Source organism: Lonchura striata, chromosome 27 (assembly GCF_050655825.1).
Source record: "Lonchura striata isolate lonStrDom1 chromosome 27, ASM5065582v1, whole genome shotgun sequence".
NCBI lineage: Eukaryota > Metazoa > Chordata > Aves > Passeriformes > Estrildidae > Lonchura > Lonchura striata.
Window position 1 is genome coordinate 2,238,979 of NC_140729.1, and position 17,950 is coordinate 2,256,928.

General features: G+C 50.4%; 1 protein-coding gene across 5 annotated transcripts in view; it reads right to left on the reverse strand.

Annotated features, from left to right (window-relative positions):
• Positions 1–17,950, reverse strand: part of FBXL20 (F-box and leucine rich repeat protein 20) — a 45,782-nt gene that overhangs the window by 11,439 nt on the left and 16,393 nt on the right. For all 5 annotated transcript variants that reach the window (XR_014950213.1, XM_085561820.1, XM_077788306.2 and 2 more), the window contains exons 3-10: positions 12,258–12,312; positions 9,271–9,345; positions 6,643–6,737; positions 5,256–5,324; positions 4,172–4,267; positions 3,825–3,951; positions 2,164–2,238; positions 398–528 (exon numbers count right to left, since the gene is read on the reverse strand). Coding sequence is in view for 4 of the 5 variants with exons in the window: in XM_085561820.1 (XP_085417946.1) it covers positions 398–528; positions 2,164–2,238; positions 3,825–3,951; positions 4,172–4,267; positions 5,256–5,324; positions 6,643–6,737; positions 9,271–9,345; positions 12,258–12,312 (723 nt within the window). In the remaining variant the exon portion in view is untranslated. The remainder of the gene's footprint in view (positions 1–397; positions 529–2,163; positions 2,239–3,824; positions 3,952–4,171; positions 4,268–5,255; positions 5,325–6,642; positions 6,738–9,270; positions 9,346–12,257; positions 12,313–17,950) is intronic.

Consider the following 17,950-nt stretch of genomic DNA (forward strand, 5'->3'; position numbering starts at 1 on the left):
AATGGTGGGAGAACTCACCGGAGGCTCAGGGATAAAAACTGGGGAAAAATAAGCTCAGGGATAAAAATGGGAAACATTTGGGGGTGAAATGCTGGGAGAACTCATCGGAGGCTCAGGGATAAAAACTGGAGAAAAATAAGCTCAGGAATAAAAACTGGGGAAAAATAAGCTCAGGGATAAAAATGGGAAACATTTGGGGTTGAAATGGTGGGAGAACTCACTGGAGGCTCAGGGATAAAAACTGGGGAAAAATAAGCTCAGGGATAAAACCTGGGGAAACTTTAGGGGGTGAAATGGTGGGAGAACTCACCAGAGGCTCAGGGATAAAAACTGGGGAAAAATAAGCTCAGGGATAAAAATGGGAAACATTTGGGGGTGAAATGGTGGGAGAACTCACCGGAGGCGTGGGCAGTTCTGTCCCAGGGCGTTGAGGATGGCATCAGTGATGTTGGAGCAGCCAGAAGCACACAGGGACTGCAGCTTGTGGCAGCCCCTGCAGATGGTGATGAGCCCATCGTCCGTGATTTGCTGCCAGGGAAAGCACAGCTGCCTCAATCCTGGCAGGATTTGTCCCTCCCAGTTCCAAATTCCAGCTCTTTTTGGCACCAGGATTGATATGGGAATGTGTCAGGCCGGAATTGTTACGGAGGTTTCGCTGGAGCAGCAGAGGGAGGATAAAAGTTGGTGGATTTGGGAGTATCGGGGAAGGGATTTGCAGGGAAGTGGATCGGAGATGGACGCGGTGAGGGGTGGGGGAAGGTGGTGGGGGTCCTGCAGGGCTTTGTAATTCCTGCTTGGAAAGACACAGGAGTCTGTCCGTCCTGTCCATGGACAGGGAGTCTGTCCATCCTTTCCATGGACAGGGAGTCTGTCCGTCCTGTGCATGGACAGGGAGTCTGTCCATCCTTGGGCACAGGGAGTCTGTCCGTCCTGTCCATGGACAGGGGGTCTGTCCATCCTGTCCATGGACAGGGAGTCTGTCCATCCTTTCCATGGACACAGGGGGTCTGTCCATCCTGTCCATGGACATGGGGGTCTGTCCATCCTGTCCATGGACAGGGAGTCTGTCCATCCTTTCCATGGACACAGGGGGTCTGTCCATCCCTGTCCATGGACACAGGGGGTCTGTCCATCCTGTCCATGGACAGGGAGTCTGTCCGTCCTGTCCATGGACATGGGGGTCTGTCCATCCTTTCCATGGACACAGGGGGTCTGTCCATCCCTGTCCATGGACACAGGGGGTCTGTCCATCCTGTCCATGGACAGGGAGTCTGTCCGTCCTGTCCATGGACATGGGGGTCTGTCCATCCTTTCCATGGACACAGGGGGTCTGTCCATCCTGTCCATGGACATGGAGTCTGTCCATCCATGGACACAGGGGGTCTGTCCATCCATGGACACAGGGGGTCTGTCCATCCATGGACACAGGAGTCTGTCCATCCTTTCCATGGACAGGGAGTCTGTCCATCCTGTCCATGGACACAGGGGGTCTGTCCATCCCTGGACACAGGGGGTCTGTCCATCCCTGGGCACAGGGAGTCTGTCCATCCCTGGGCACAGGGGTCTGTCCATCCCTGGACACAGGAGTCTGTCCATCCCTGGGCACAGGGAGTCTGTCCATCCCTGGGCACAGGGGTCTGTCCATCCCTGGGCACAGGGGTCTGTCCATCCCTGGGCACAGGGAGTCTGTCCATCCCTGGGCACAGGGGTCTGTCCATCCCTGGGCACAGGGGTCTGTCCATCCCTGGGCACAGGGAGTCTGTCCAGTCCCATCCCAGGACACAGGGGCTCCATCCATCCCCGTTCCTGTGCCAGACTGTGCTGGCACAGACAGCGAGCCCGTGCCAATCTATTTTTTTGGCATAAACACGCATTTTTGGCGCTGCAGAGATGGCTGAGGGCCCTTCTGTGCAGGAGAAGTGTCTCCATGGGCTCAGTTCTGCACGGGGATGACAGCAGAGGCCTGGCAGCATCAGCCCAGCCTGATGGGAAGGATTTTTCCAGCTCATCCCATAGAAAAATTCAGAGGGAAGAGAGAAACCCCCCTGACACAGCAAAGGTGAGGGGCTCAGTGCCCCTCAGGTGCCACCAAGGAGCTGCTGGTGACAAGTGGGCAGGGGATGGAGCACATTCCATGAGGGAATCCTGGGCAGTGCCACTCACCAGGCAGGTCTGCAGGTTCAGGGTCACCAGCTCAGGACAGTGGGCACCGATGAACTTGAGGGCCTCGTCCTCCAGCTGCAAGGAAAACCACGGGGATGGGAACTGGGAGCACTGGGATTTGGGAATTAGAAGCTGGGACAGCAGGAAATGGGGATTTCCTCTGGGGAGGAGGGAAAGGCAGCACAGGAGCAGCAGCACCAGGAGCGTTCCTGCCTTTTATCCCATCAGGAGCTGAGCCTGAGGAAAAGGAACAGCCAGAGGAAAGGACTGCCATGAAACCCCCCTGGAGCCCAGGTCTGGCCATGGATCACAGGGACCTCCTCCAAAGGATCCGTGGGAAAAGGAAAATCGGGATAAAAAGATTCTCCAGCTGCACAAGTGATTTATTCCCTGTCCATGTCCCACTCCTGAGGGATGTTGAAGAACTTCCACACCAGCACCTGATCTCCAACACCTGATCTCCAGCACCGTGGGCATTTTGGAGAATAACCCAAATCCCTGAGTTTCACACTGTGGCCATGGATCACAGGGACCTCCTCCGAAAGATCAGTGGGAAAATTGGGATAAAAAGGATTCTCCAGCTCCTTCCCTGTCCCACTCCTGGGGGCTGTTGAAGAACTTCTACACCAGCACCTGATCTCCAACACCTGATCTCCAACATCATGGGGATTTTGGAGAACCCAAACCCCTGAGTTTCCCACCGTGAGGAGCAGAGCCTGGCCCCAGCAGCCAGAGGAAAGGACTGCCATGAAACCCCCCTGGAGCCCAGATCTGGCCATGGATCACAGGGACCTCCTCCAAAGGATCCGTGGGAAAAGGAAAATCAGGATAAAAAGGTTCTCCAGCTCCTTCCCTGTCCCACTCCTGGGGGCTGTTGAAGAACTTCCACACCAGCACCTGATCTCCAACACCTGATCTCCAGCACCGTGGGCATTTTGGAGAATAACCCAAGTCCCTGAGTTTCACACTGTGGCCATGGATCACAGGGACCTCCTCCGAAAGATCAGTGGGAAAATTGGGATAAAAAGGATTCTCCAGCTCCTTCCCTGTCCCACTCCTGGGGGCTGTTGAAGAACTTCCACACCAGCACCTGATCTCCAACACCTGATCTCCAACATCAGGGGGATTTTGGAGAACTCAAATCCCTGAGTTTCCCACCGTGAGGAGCAGAGCCTGGCCCCAGCAGCCAGAGGAAAGGACTGCCATGAGATCCCCCTGGAGCCCAGATCTGGCCATGGATCACAGGGACCACCTCCAAAAGATCCGTGGGAAAAGGAAAATCGGGATAAAAATCAGCTCCTTCCCTGTCCCACTCCTGGGGGCTGTTGAAGAACTTCCACACCAGCACCTGATCTCCAACACCGTGGGGATTTTGGAGAATAACCCAAGTCCCTGAGTTTCATACTGTGGCCATGGATCACAGGGACCTCCTCCAAAGGATCCGTGGGAAAAGGAAAATCAGGATAAAAAGGATTCTCCAGCTCCTTCCCTGTCCCACTCCTGGGGGCTGTTGAAGAACTTCCACACCAGCACCTGATCTCCAACACCTGATCTCCAACACCGTGGGCATTTTGGAGAACAACCCAAACCCCTGAGTTTCCCACCGTGAGGAGCAGCAGGACACCCCAGCCCTGCCCATTCCCACTTTTCCAGAGCTGTACCTGGGTGCAGCCCTTGAGGGACAGGGCCCGGAGCCCCCCGCAGCCCCGCACCAGCGCCTGGATCCCGTCCTTGGTCACTTGGTCGCACCAGGAGATGATGAGCTGTTCCAGCAGCGGGCATCCCTCGCTGGGGACACACGTAAAAATCTCATTTACCTCAGGGAAAAAAATCCTTCTCCAAGGCAGGAGCTCTGCTGTTCCCATTTTTGGGAGCCGCAGCTGCAGGGGACACCGGGCAAAGCCCAGCTCCAGAGGATCTGCTGGAATGCTGGGATGGCTGGAGGATCTCAGAGGACTTTTCCAACCTCAAGGATGGTAAAATTCCATGGAAAAATCCCAGTTCCTACCTGAGTGCTTTCAGGGACAGGTTGGTGATGGAGGTGCAGGAGGCCAAATCCAGGTGCCTGAGCTTGGAGCAGAACTTGCTGAGGCTGGTGCAGGTGCTGCAAGAGACACACGGTGGGAGGACACTCCTGGAATGGATTCATGGATTCATCCCAGGCTGCAGGAATCCCATGGGATGGGCAGGTTTGGGGTGAGGATGGAGGTGGGAACCTGGCACAGGTGCCCAGGGCAGCCCCTGGATCCCTGGAAGTGGCCAAAGCCAGGCTGGAGAGGGGTTGGAGCACTCTGGGATAGGGGAAGTTGTCCCAGATCTGGCAGGGTGGGGATGGATGGGATTTGAGGTTCTTCCAACCCCAACCATTCCATGGATGGGATCTGAGGTCCTTCCAACCCAAATAATTCCATGGATGGGATTTGAGGTCCTTCCAACCCAAACCATTCCATGGATGGGATTTGAGGTCCTTCCAACCCCAACCATTCCATGCATTGCATTTGAGGTCCTGCCAACCCCAACCATTCCATGGATGGGATTTGAGGTCCTTCCAACCCAAACCATTCCATGATCCATTCCATGGATGGGATTTAAAGTCCTTCCAACCCAACCCAAACCATTCCATGGATTGGATTTGAGGTCCTTCCAACCCAAACCATTCCATGATCCATTCCATGGATGGGATTTGAGGTCCTTCCAACCCAAACCATTCCATGATCCATTCCATGGATGGGATTTAACGTCCTTCCAACCCCAACCATTCCATGATCCATTCCATGGATGGGATTTGAGGTCCTTCCAACCCAAACCATTCCATGGATGGGATTTGAGGTCCTTCCAACCCCAACTTTTCCATGGATGGGATTTGAGGTCCTTCCAACCCCAACCATTCATGATCCATTCCATGGATGGGATTTGAGGTCCTTCCAACCCCAACCATTCCATGATCCATTCCATGGATGGGATTTAACGTCCTTCCAACCCAAATAATTCCATGGATGGGATTTGAGGTCCTTCCAACCCAAACCATTCCATGGAAAACCTCCCCCACACCCCAGCCTGGTTTTTTTGGCAGCCAGGGAAGTTCTACTCACGCGTCCGTGATCTTGGTGCAACCATTGAGGTTCAACACTTCGATGTTCCTGCAGTTCTGGGCAAAGGTCCTGGGGTGAAGGAAAAGGGAAATACTGGATTTGTCAGGAAATGGAATTTTTTCAAGACCATTCCCCATAAAAATCTGGGAATTTGGGTTCTGCAGTCCATTCCTGAGGGTCTCGGTAAATTCTCCCAATTTTTTGCTCCAGATAAATTTGGGAATTTGGGTTTTGCAGCCATTCCTGAGGGTCCAAAGTGGGGATAAATTTTCCCCATGTTTTTCTCCATAAAAATCTGAGAATTTTGGTTTTTGCAAGTCTATTCCTGAGGGTCTCGGATCCAAAGTGGGGATAAATTCTCCCAGTTTTTTGCTCCATAAAAATCTGGGAATTTGGGTTTTTCAAGACCATTCCCCATAAAAATCTGGGAATTTGGGTTTTGCAAACCCATTCCTCAGGGTCTCGGAGGTGATAAATTCTCCCCATTTTTTGCTCCAGATAAATTTGGGAATTTTGGTTTTGCAGCCCATTCCTGAGGGTCTTGGATCCAAAGTGGGGATAAATGCTCCCAGTTTTTTGCTCCATAAAAATCTGTGAATTTGGGTTTTTCAAGACCATTCCCCAGAAAAATCTGGGAATTTGGGTTTTGCAGTCCATTCCTGAGGGTCTCGGTAAATTCTGCCCATTTTTTTCTCCAGAAAAATCTGGGAATTTTGGTTTTTTGCAAGTCTATTCCTGAGGGTCTCGGATCCAAAGCGGGGATAAATTCTCCCAGTTTTTTGCTCCATAAAAATCGAAATATTTTGGGAATTTTGGTTCTGTAAGCCTATTCCTGAGGGTCTCGGATCCAAACTGGGGATACATTCTACCAGTTTTTTGCTCCGGAAAAATCAAGGAATTTTGTTTTTTTGCAAGCCCATTCCTGAGGGTCTCGGACCCAAAGTGGGGATAAATTCTCCCAGTTTTTTGCTCCATAAAAATCGAAACATTTGGGAATTTTGGTTCTGTAAGCCTATTCCTGAGGGTCTCGGATCCAAACTGGGGATACATTCTACCAGTTTTTTGCTCCGGAAAAATCAAGGAATTTTGTTTTTTGCAAGTCTATTCCTGAAGGTCTTGGACCCAAAGTGGGGATAAATTCTCCCATTTTTTTTCTCCATAAAATCGAAACATTTGGGAATTCTGGTTGTGCAAGTCTATTCCTGAGGGTCTCGGATCCAAACTGGGGATACATTCTACCAGTTTTTTGCTCCGGAAAAATCAAGGAATTTTGTTTTTTTGCAAGCCCATTCCTGAGGGTCTCGGACCCAAAGTGGGGATAAATTCTCCCAGTTTTTTGCTCCATAAAAATCTGGGAATTTGGGTTTTGCAGCCCATGCCGAGGTACCTTAAGGCGTTGTCCCCCACTCCCAGGCAGCCGCGCAGGCTCAGCTTCCGCAGGAATCCCCCGCACCTCTTGGAGATGTTCTCCACCACTCGGCCCTGGGGGAGACAGAGGAGCCCCGTGAGACCCCCCCAGACCTTCAGGAGGCTGAAGGAACATTCTGCAGGCAAAATGGGATTTGTTATTCCAGGGAAAACGGTGCTAAGGGGATGGAAATGCCGTGGGGATGGGCTCGGGGACAGGGAGGAGAATGGTTCAGCTTCTGAAGATGGAGAGACAAGGAGAAATCACCTCAAGCAGATCAGGGAAAGCATTCTGAGAAATTTCCTCTATTTTTGGAGCTCCTGGACGTGGGCACAGACTCCCCGAGGAAGGGGAGAGGAGCTCCAGCCCTGATTTCCAAGCACAGCCAATGGATAAAATCCAGTTTTTATTAAAACAGAGATGAGCAGAACCAGCCCACGAGTTCTGCTCCTGCAGGAAAAGACATCCAACCATTGGTGCTCCAGAGATCCACAAAAGGGTTTTTAATTTCAAATCTGGACCCAAAAGATCCCGTTACAGCCAGGATTTGTTTTTCCCCCGGGACCAAAGGGCGAAACCACTGGAGAATATTTGCACCAGAAACTCAGAACCTTCCCCTGCAACTCTGGCTGCTCCTCCGTGAGCGGGAGCATCCCTCGGTCCTTCCAGGACTAACTGGCATTTGGGACCTCTGTGAGATGAGGGTTTTCTCCCAGAATCTCTTTTCCGGTCTAAAAAAACCTGGAATTAGCAGAAAAGCAGGCTCAGCACAACACAAGGGCACCATCAGACCCTGGGCTGGCCAGGTGAGCCCTGGGGACACCACGGGAGCAGCTCCGTGGCTGGTGCTCGACCTCCAGAGCCCGGGGAAAGGCTGGGAAAGCTGAAACACTCCCTGATCCTGCAGTTCTACATTAAATTCTGTGTTCTGCATTCAACTCTGTATTACATTTTATATCCTAGTCTATATTCTATATTAAATTCTGTGTTAAAGTCTATATTCTATATTTTATTCTATATTGTATATTAAATTCTGTATTAAATTTTATATCCTAGTCTATATTCTATATTAAATTCTGTGTTAAAATCTATATTCCATATTCTATTCTATATTGTATATTAAATTCTGTATTAAATTTTATATCCTAGTCTATATTCTATATTAAATTCTGTGTTAAAATCTATATTCTATATTCTATTCTATATTGTATATTAAATTCTGTATTAAATTTTATATTCTATTCTATATATTAAATTCTGTATTCTATTATTAATTCTATATTCTATTCTATATTCTATTATTCATTCTATATTCTCTTCTATATTAAATTCTATATTTATATACAATTCTATATTCTAGTCTATATTATATTTTATATTCTATATTCAATTCTACATTCTATATTCAATTCTATATTCTGGTCTTTATTTTATATTCAATTCTATATTCTAGTCTATATTCTAGTCTATATTCTATATTCAGTTCTATATTCTAGTCTATATTCTATATTCAATTCTGTATTCTAGTCTATATTCAATTCTATATTCTGATCTTTATTTTATATTCAATTCTATATTCTAGTGTATATTCTATTCTATATTCTATATTCAATTCTATATTCTAGTCTATATTATATTCTATATTCTGGTCTTTATATTCAATTCTATATTCTAGTCTATATTCTAGTCTATATTCTAGTCTATATTCTATATTCTAGCCTATATCATATTCTATATTCAACTCTATAGTCTAATTCTATATTCAAGTCTATATTCTATTCAATATTCTATATTCTAGTCTATATTATATTGTATATTCATTATAGCAAGCCTATAAATTCTGCTCAAATCAGAGGAGCCAAATGTGTTTCTATCCAGAATTTACAGGGACTGATGGATTTAATTCCATTACAGCAGAGCCTGAGGAGGCCCAGCAGGAACTTTGGGGTGAGGTACAACAAATTTTGTTTCCAACGGGTTTTAAACAGGATAAAAAACCCCGAGGTATTTTTTTTTTTTTTTTAAGCATTGAGGGTTTTCCTCACCCATTTTCCTGCTTAAGATAATTTGAATTTTCAGCCCCCATCCCCACTGCTGCTGCAGAATCCACATCCCACAGGTTCAGCCAGCTGCATCTCTTAGGGACAATTTGTATTTCCCAAATCATCTTCACTTCAATTTCAATTTTTGCTATTAAAAATGCAAATATTTCAGGCCCTGATTGAACAGATATTCAGCCCTCATGATATTATCTGAGTGCAAGGAGCAGTAGCTTAAATTCTCTTCCATACAAGCAGCAGTTTTCCCCCAACAAAAAGTACTTTTTCTCCTAATTTCTGTTTTCAGAACACACAAAAACTACTTCCCTTCCATTATTAGCTTTAATTCTTGCTAGGGATATAGAATTCTGTCCATTTTCAAAAGCTGAATGGATTGCCAAGACTTGAAAAGACTCCTTGAGGCTGAAGAACTGAAATGAATTTCAGATTTCTATCTCCAGGGAATGTAGGGAGGGTTGCACCGGGAGCATTAATTCATTCGAGGCTGTAATTACATTTTTAACAGGGGAAAAAAAAAAAAAAGGGTTTGTATGTCATTTAATTATACCTCGATATCCCTCTGGAAATCAAACAGGTCAATTCGCTGCCAGTTACTGCCATCCAGGGCCAGAACATTCCATGCCTTTTTTGGGGGAAAAAAATGTAAATGTGTGGTTAATATGAAAAAAAAAAAAAAATAAAAAGGTCAGTGGGGACCTAATCCCTGTTTGTTCCTTTGAGAAATAATATTTTGTCCCAGGTGGGAAAGCTGAGCAGGCACCAGGAGCACTTGCAGGGAGATTGGTGAGCTCAAAATTCCAAATTCTGAGTCCCCCAGGCAGGGAAGAGGTGCCCTGGCTGCTCCCACTGCCTTGGGAGGTGCAGGAAATTCCTGGCTGGAATTTCCTCCCCAGCACCTCAGAGAACACCTGGGCACAGGTGAGTCCTCAGAGGTGCACTGCCAAAATGTTTGGATTTGGTTTAAATCACCAAAATCCTCGCAGCTGCACTTTAAATCACCAAAATCCTCACAGCTGCACTGCCAAAATGTTTGGTTTGGTTTAAATCACTAAAATTCTCACAGCTGCACTGCCAAAGGGTTTGATTTTTATTTAAATCACCAAAATCCTCACAGCTGCACTGCCAAAGGGTTTGGTTTGGTTTAAATCACCAAAATCCTCATAGCTGCACTGCCAAAAGGTTTGATTTTTATTTAAATCCCCAAAATCCTCACAGCTGCACTGCCAAAGGGTTTGGTTTTTATTTAAATCCCCAAAATCCTCACAGCTGCACTGCCAAAGGGTTTGATTTTTATTTAAATCACCAAAATCCTCACAGCTGCACTGCCAAAAGGTTTGATTTTTGTTTAAATCCCCAAAATCCTCACAGCTGCACTGCCAAAGGTTTTGGTTTGGTTTAAATCACTAAAATTCTCACAGCTGCACTGTCAAAATGTTTGGATTTGGTTTAAATCACCAAAATCCTCGCAGCTGCACTTTAAATCCCCAAAATCCTCACAGCTGCACTGCCAAAAAATTTGGGTTTGGTTTAAATCCCCAAAATCCTCACAGCTGCACTGCCAAAGGGTTTGGTTTAAATCCCCAAAATCCTCACAGCTGCACTGCCAAAATGTTTGGCTTTTGTTTAAATCACCAAAATCCTCAGAGCTGCACTGCCAAAGGGTTTGATTTTTATTTAAATCACCAAAATCCTCACAGCTGCACTGCCAAAAAATTTGGGTTTGGTTTAAATCCCCAAAATCCTCACAGCTGCACTGCCAAAGGGTTTGGTTTAAATCCCCAAAATCCTCACAGCTGCACTGCCAAAATGTTTGGCTTTTGTTTAAATCACCAAAATCCTCAGAGCTGCACTGCCAAAGGGTTTGATTTTTATTTAAATCACCAAAATCCTCACAGCTGCACTGCCAAAAAATTTGGGTTTGGTTTAAATCACCAAAATCCTCACAGCTGCACTTTAAATCACCAAAATCCTCACAGCTGCACTGCCAAAAGGTTTGATTTTTGTTTAAATCCCCAAAATCCTCACAGCTGCACTGCCAAAGGGTTTGGTTTAAATCACTAAAATCCTCACAGCTGCACTGCCAAAATGTTTGGCTTTTGTTTAAATCACCAAAATCCTCAGAGCTGCACTGCCAAAGGGTTTGATTTTTATTTAAATCACCAAAATCCTCACAGCTGCACTGCCAAAGGGTTTGATTTTTATTTAAATCACCAAAATCCTCACACCTGCACTGCCAAAATGTTTGGATTTTGTTTAAATCCCCAAAATTCTCACAGCTGCACTGCCAAAGGTTTTGGTTTTGGTTTAAATCCCCAAAATCTCCCTGGTTCCTGCTCCAAAGCAGAGGCAGGAACTCGGTCTCTGTGCACTCAGCCAGGTGGGGAGCAGGAAGATGAATTTTAAGTTTAATTCCTCACGGAGGTAAACCAGGGGATGAAGAGCCAGGGGTAAACACAGGGGGGAATTTTTGGAATTTTTCCATCCCAAATCCCACCTGCACCGAGCTCCTCCCCAGCACAGAGCAGCAGTTCCTGGGCAGGAGTTTGTGCAGAGACATTAATTAATGAGCATTAATTAATTGAGTTTTGGGGGTTTAAACCTCACTGCTGATGTTTGTTTTAAGGTTAGGACCAGCAGAAAAGCAGTAGGAAATGCCCCAGCGGCTGCGTAATTCCATGGGCAGCTCAGGGAACATTCCAGAACCTTCCTGCAGGAACTCCCTGTGCAAAGAGGAGCTGGGACAGGCCAGGAGAACACCCTGACATTGGCAAAGGATCCCTGGCAGCCCCTTGTGCCAGCACTGCTCTGCTGGATTTCAATTAACAATCTTTAATCTTTTTTTTTTTTTTTTATTTTATTTTATTTTATTAATTCCAACGTGCTTGGAGTAATTAAATCAGTGGTGGCGGAGGTTTGGAGCCAGGACTGCAGGATGGTGAGCACATCACCTGGATCATCACCCCAGCCTTGCTGGTGCTGCTTCCCCTGGGAGTTACCAAACCCTGGCAGGAAAAAACACCTGAATAAACCTGGCAGCTCCGGAGAACTGAAAATTCCAGTCCAGCTGGAGGAATTCTCCCTAAATAATCCAAGTTGGGTTTCATCAATTGAAGCCCTCGCGTTATTTCCGTGCTGACTCCAATTACATCCGAGGAGAAAATGAACTTTCGTTGGCTGTGCAGCATCTCTGTGAATTAAAATCCCTGTGTTTCCAACGAAAAAAAACACCCACAGCATTTTGGGCTCATCCCATGTTGGGGATTTCAGCAGGGTGAGCTCCCTGTAAAATCCAGAATGTGGGGAAAGCTCTGGGCAAAACATCAGCCCCTTCCCCTTTGTACCTGGGACATTGGAAAATGCTGTTCCAGCTTGGAATTCCCCTTCACCGGTGCTCTGGGAATTTTCCAGGACTTGCAGGGGACAATAAATAAGCCCAGCTGGGTGGCACAAAGCTCCCTGTCCCTGCAGGGGGAGGATTGTCACCCAAATCCACCCCCCTGCTAAAATCCAGCAGGAAAAAAGGAAGGTTCTTACCCTGGAAACTTGAGCACAACGACACAGAGTGACCACATCCAGGAAAGAGAAAATTCTGGAACAGAAAGAAGAAATCACTTATAGGTTATTGACATTTAAAACAAAAGGGGATGTGGAAAACAAAGCAAAAAAGAAAAAAGGAACTAAAAAGGACTGGGACAGCAGAAGTTCTTTGTGGTCTGGCTGAAAGCTGAGCTGTGAAAGGACGTGCAGAGGCAGCGGTTCCCAAATGGAAACGGGACTCGGCCATGGAGGCGCTGGGAAACTCCGACCTCGGCCCGGGGGTCCTGAGCCCACAGCGGCCACCGAGCACCCAAGGGACCCCGAGCGGCGCCCGGCCAGCCCCGAGGGCACCGGGCTGGCACAGGAGTGCCTGCAGGAATGGGCACTGCCAGATCCCGGGAATGGGCACTGCCAGCCCTGATTACAGCTCCCAGGAATGGGCACTGCCAGATCCCGGGAATGGGCAGTGCCAGCTCCCGGGAATGGGCAGTGCCAGCCCTGATTACAGCCCCCAGGAATGGGCAGTGCCAGCTCCCGGGAATGGGCAGTGCCAGCTCCCGGGAATGGGCAGTGCCAGCCCTGATTACAGCCCCCAGGAATGGGCACTGCCAGCTCCCGGGAATGGGCAGTGCCAGCTCCCGGGAATGGGCACTGCCAGCCCTGATTACAGCTCCCGGGAATGGGCACTGCCAGCTCCCGGGAATGGGCACTGCCAGCTCCCAGGAATGGGCACTGCCATCCCTGATTACAGCTCCCGGGAATGGGCACTGCCAGCTCCCAGGAATGGGCACTGCCATCCCTGATTACAGCTCCCGGGAATGGGCACTGCCAGCTCCCGGGAATGGGCACTGCCAGCTCCCGGGAATGGGCACTGCCAGCTCCCGGGAATGGGCACTGCCATCCTCATTACAGCTCCCAGGAATGGGCACTGCCAGCTCCCGGGAATGGGCACTGCCAGCTCCCGGGAATGGGCACTGCCATCCTCATTACAGCTCCCAGGAATGGGCACTGCCAGCTCCCGGGAATGGGCAGTGCCAGCTCCCAGGAATGGGCACTGCCAGCTCCCAGGAATGGGCAGTGCCAGCTCCCAGGAATGGGCAGTGCCAGCTCCCGGGAATGGGCACTGCCAGCTCCTGGGAATGGGCAGTGCCAGCTCCCGGGAATGGGCACTGCCAGCTCCTGGGAATGGGCAGTGCCACCTCCCGGGAATGGGCACTGCCAGCTCCTGGGAATGGGCAGTGCCAGCTCCCGGGAATGGGCACTGCCAGCTCCTGGGAATGGGCAGTGCCATCCCTGATTACAGCTCCTGGGAATGGGCACTGCCATCCTCATTACAGCTCCCAGGAATGGGCAGTGCCAGCTCCCGGGAATGGGCAGTGCCAGCTCCCAGGAATGGGCACTGCCATCCCTGATTACAGCTCCCGGGAATGGGCAGTGCCAGCTCCCAGGAATGGGCAGTGCCAGCTCCCGGGAATGGGCACTGCCATCCCTGATTACAGCTCCCAGGAATGGGCACTGCCAGCTCCCAGGAATGGGCAGTGCCAGCTCCCGGGAATGGGCAGTGCCAGCTCCCAGGAATGGGCACTCCCAAAAAGGGCAGTGCCATCCTCAGCGTGGGCAGTGCCATCCTCAGTGCCAGCTCCCGGGAATGGGCAGTGCCAGCTCCCGGGAATGGGCAGTGCCATCCTCATTACAGCTCCCAAAAAGGGCAGTGCCATCCTCAGCGTGGGCAGTGCCACCCCTCAGGGCCAGCTCTGGGATCAGGGCAGTGCCACAGCCCAGTTTCGGTGCCCGGATCATTCCTGGTTTCCCAGCAATGATCCCAGGGAATGATCCCAGGGAATGATCCCAGGGAGGATCCCAGGGAGGATCCCAGGGAGGATCCCAGGGAATGATCCCAGGAATGATCCCAGGGAGGATCCCAGGAATGATCCCAGGGAGGATCCCAGGGAGGATCCCGGGAATGATCCCGGGAATGATCCCAGGAATGATCCCAGGAATGATCCCAGGGAGGATCCCAGGGAGGATCCCAGGAATGATCCCAGGAATGATCCCAGGGATGATCCCAGGGAATGATCCCAGGGAGGATCCCAGGGAAGGATCCCAAGGAATGATCCCAGGGAACAATCCCAGGGAGGATCCCAGGGAAGATCCCAGGGAGAATCCCAGGGAAGGATCCCAAGGAATGATCCCAGGGAACAATCCCAGGGAGGATCCCAGGAATGATCCCAGGGAGGATCCCAGGGAATGATCCCAGGGAGGATCCCAGTTAGGATCCCAGGAATGATCCCAGGAATGATCCCAGGGAGGATCCCAGGGACGATCCCAGGGAATGATCCCAGGGAAGATCCCAGGAATGATCCCAGGAATGATCCCAGGAATGATCCCAGGGAGGATCCCAGGGAGGATCCCAGGAATGATCCCAGGGAGGATCCCAGGGAGGATCCCAGGGATGATCCCAGGAATGATCCCAGGGGGGATCCCAGGGATGATCCCAGGGAATGATCCCAGGGAGGATCCCAGGGAGGATCCCAGAGATGATCCCAGGGAGGATCCCAGGGAATGATCCCAGGGAATGATCCCGGGAATGATCCCAGGGAGGATCCCAGGAATGATCCCAGGAATGATCCCAGGGATGATCCCAGGGAGGATCCCAGGGAAGATCCCAGGGAGGATCCCAGGGAGGATCCCATGGACAATCCCAGGAATGATCCCAGGGAATGATCCCAGGGAAGATCCCAGGAATGATCCCAGGAATGATCCCAGGGAGGATCCCAGGGAGGATCCCAGGAATGATCCCAGGGAACAATCCCAGGGATGATCCCAGGAATGATCCCAGGGAGGATCCCAGGGAAGATCCCAGGGATGATCCCAGGGAAGATCCCAGGAATGATCCCATGGACAATCCCAGGAATGATCCCAGGAATGATCCCAGTTAGGATCCCAGGGAGGATCCCAGGCTGGCAGCAGATGGCCTTTAAGGACCCCTCCAGCTCAAACCACTCCAGGCTCTTCCACAAGTGGCAGAGCCAGGAGGGGACAATGACACCGAGGTCACTCCTGGGTGGCACCCTGGGCCCAGCCCGGCCTCTTTTTGGGATAAAGGAACCTCGGGAAAATCCCAGCAGCACGGGAAGCTCCCAGCCCGCACCAGGAATCAACAATGGATAAAATTCAATGGGATTTCAACGCCATTTGATGGTTTGCGGTCGCTCCAACAATCGTGTCCCAGAACAGGCGAGGTCAAGTGGAGGGTGGGAGGACACCAAGGCCTCGTTCCCTTTGGGAACAATTACAAAACTGGAGTTTTTGCACAGGATGCAATGCAGGAGCTCACCCACAACCCGCTTTATTATTTTAATGTAATATTTTCAACGTGAAGGCCACCCACAAGAGAAGGCAAACGTTGTCAGCCTGAGAAGCAGGGATGGAAAAAGCCCTTCAAGAAACACCAAAGCTGGGGGGGGAAATGCAGATTATTTCTCAGAAAAATTGATGCTAAAGGCATCGCACGGCTAAATCAGGATGGACAGCCACGTTCCCTCCTGTGCTCATCAACTCCCCGGGGACGCTCCTGGATCCAAGGAGCTAAGGGGTTCAAATCCAAGGGCTTCAAAGCACTTCTGATCCCACCACGAGACCAATCTGACAGTGATGGGCTGCAGAAGAGCCCACGTGCACTTCAACCCCGTCAGGAAGCCCAAATTCTGGATTTCAGCGCAGCTCCATCCTCCCTGCCCACAGCCAAGGCTCCCCCCGAGCCCAAAATCACCCCTTGGTGTCCAAGGATTTATTCAGCACCACGTCCACGCACAACGATACCAGGAAAGGCTGGGAAATTAGAGAAGCTGGGGCAAATTCTGACTTTCACATTCTATTTGTAGGAGAAAAGAAAACTTTCAATTCTCTGGGTGGCTCACTATGGAAGTCGCCTCAATTTTCATTAAAAATTCTTTCCTCCATGGGCTGTTAATGATCACCTCATCCCTCTATCAGGGATGAATTCTCCTCCGCTTCCTGCTCCTCCCTTGCCAGCCTGCCCACACAGCAGCAGGGATTCACCCCGGCCAAACCCTCACCCCCTCTGCCTTTTTCACAAAAATGACTTTTTCGCAGCAGTTGGTGATGAGTTTTCATCATTTCACAGCTGGATCCAGGTAAAAGTCCTGCAGGCACCATGACCCGAGCTGAGAATTCCCCTGCAGCCCTGAGGATGGGATTTTCCCTGCTGGACAACACTAAAATATCCCAAACCCTACAAATGAGCAGCGACTGAGCTGCAGCAGAATCAGCACCACTCAAATGATTAAATTATTTTTTTTCCCAATTCTGCATTAACAGGCACCGCGCTGGGAATTTTATTTTATTTTGTCACCCAAACAGGATTCCTGTCTGCTCACTGATGAGCCAATTTTACATTCATCTTTTCATTCTTCAGAGCTCACAGCGGAGAAAATAATCCACAAAATTATCACCAAACGCTGATCACAGATGAAGGCTTCTCAAACAGGAATTAAATCTGGAATTGCAGCAGATGAAGTTGTCTCAGTGCAAAGGGGCTCGCTACGTGTTTGATTTTGTCTGGACAGCTCAGCTCTGTACAATTTGGGTAAAAACACACTGACTTTGAGCAATTTTTGGGTTTCAACCTCTTCATCCACTCAGGGGTTTCGAGGACTCCTCACTTCCCCACTGCTGCTCTAATTAGATTAGTTCAGCCCCAGTTCAGTCCCAGTTCCGCCTCAGTTCAGCCCCAAGTTCAGTCCCAGTTCTGCCCCAGTTCAGCCTCAGTTCAGCCCCAGTTCAGCCCCGGTTCAGCCCCAGTTCAACCCCAGTTCAGCCCCAGTTCAGCCCCAGTTCATTCCCAGTTCAGCCCCGGTTCAGCCCCAGTTCAACCCCAGTTCAGCCTCAGTTCAGCCCCAGTTCATTCCCAGTTCTGCCCCAGTTCAGCCTCAGTTCAACCCCAGTTCAGCCCCAGTTCATTCCCAGTTCAGCCCCGGTTCAGCCCCAGTTCAGCCCCAGTTCAGCCCCAGTTCAGCCCCAGTTCATTCCCAGTTCAGTCCCAGTTCTGCCCCAGTTCAACCTCAGTTCAGCCCCAGTTCTGCCCCAGTCCAGCACCAGTCCAGCCCCAGTCCAGCCCCAGTTCAGCCCCAGTTCTGCCCCGGTTCAGCCCCGGTTCAACCTCAGTTCAGCCCCAGTTCTGCCCCAGTTCAGCCCTGGTTCAGCCCCAGTTCAACCCCAGTTCAGCCCCAGTCCAGCCCCAGTCCAGCCCCAGTTCTGCCCCAGTTCTGCCCCAGTCCAGCCCCAGTCCAGCCCCAGTCCAGCCCCGCTCCCAGGGCCGGGCAGGGGGACACACACCCCGGCTCTGCTGCCAGCTCAGCGCTCCCCACGGGCACAAACCCAACTGGCCAGGGATAAATCAGCACATGGGGATGGCACAGCCCGGCCTGGGCACGGGCTGGGCACGGGCAGAGCACCGAGCCCAGGCTGCTTAGGGCCAGCAGAGAGCTGCAAGCAGCCTGAGCTGGCCCTGGCCCAGCAGGAACAGCTGAATTCCTGCAGGCTGAGCTGCTGGGGCCACGCAGGAGCTGGGCAGCAGCTCCACGTCACCCTGGGGGTGTCACCTCCTCCAGGAGGGCGGCACACACCCCGCTGCTGCTGGAACCCAAAATGTCCCGCAGACATTTTTG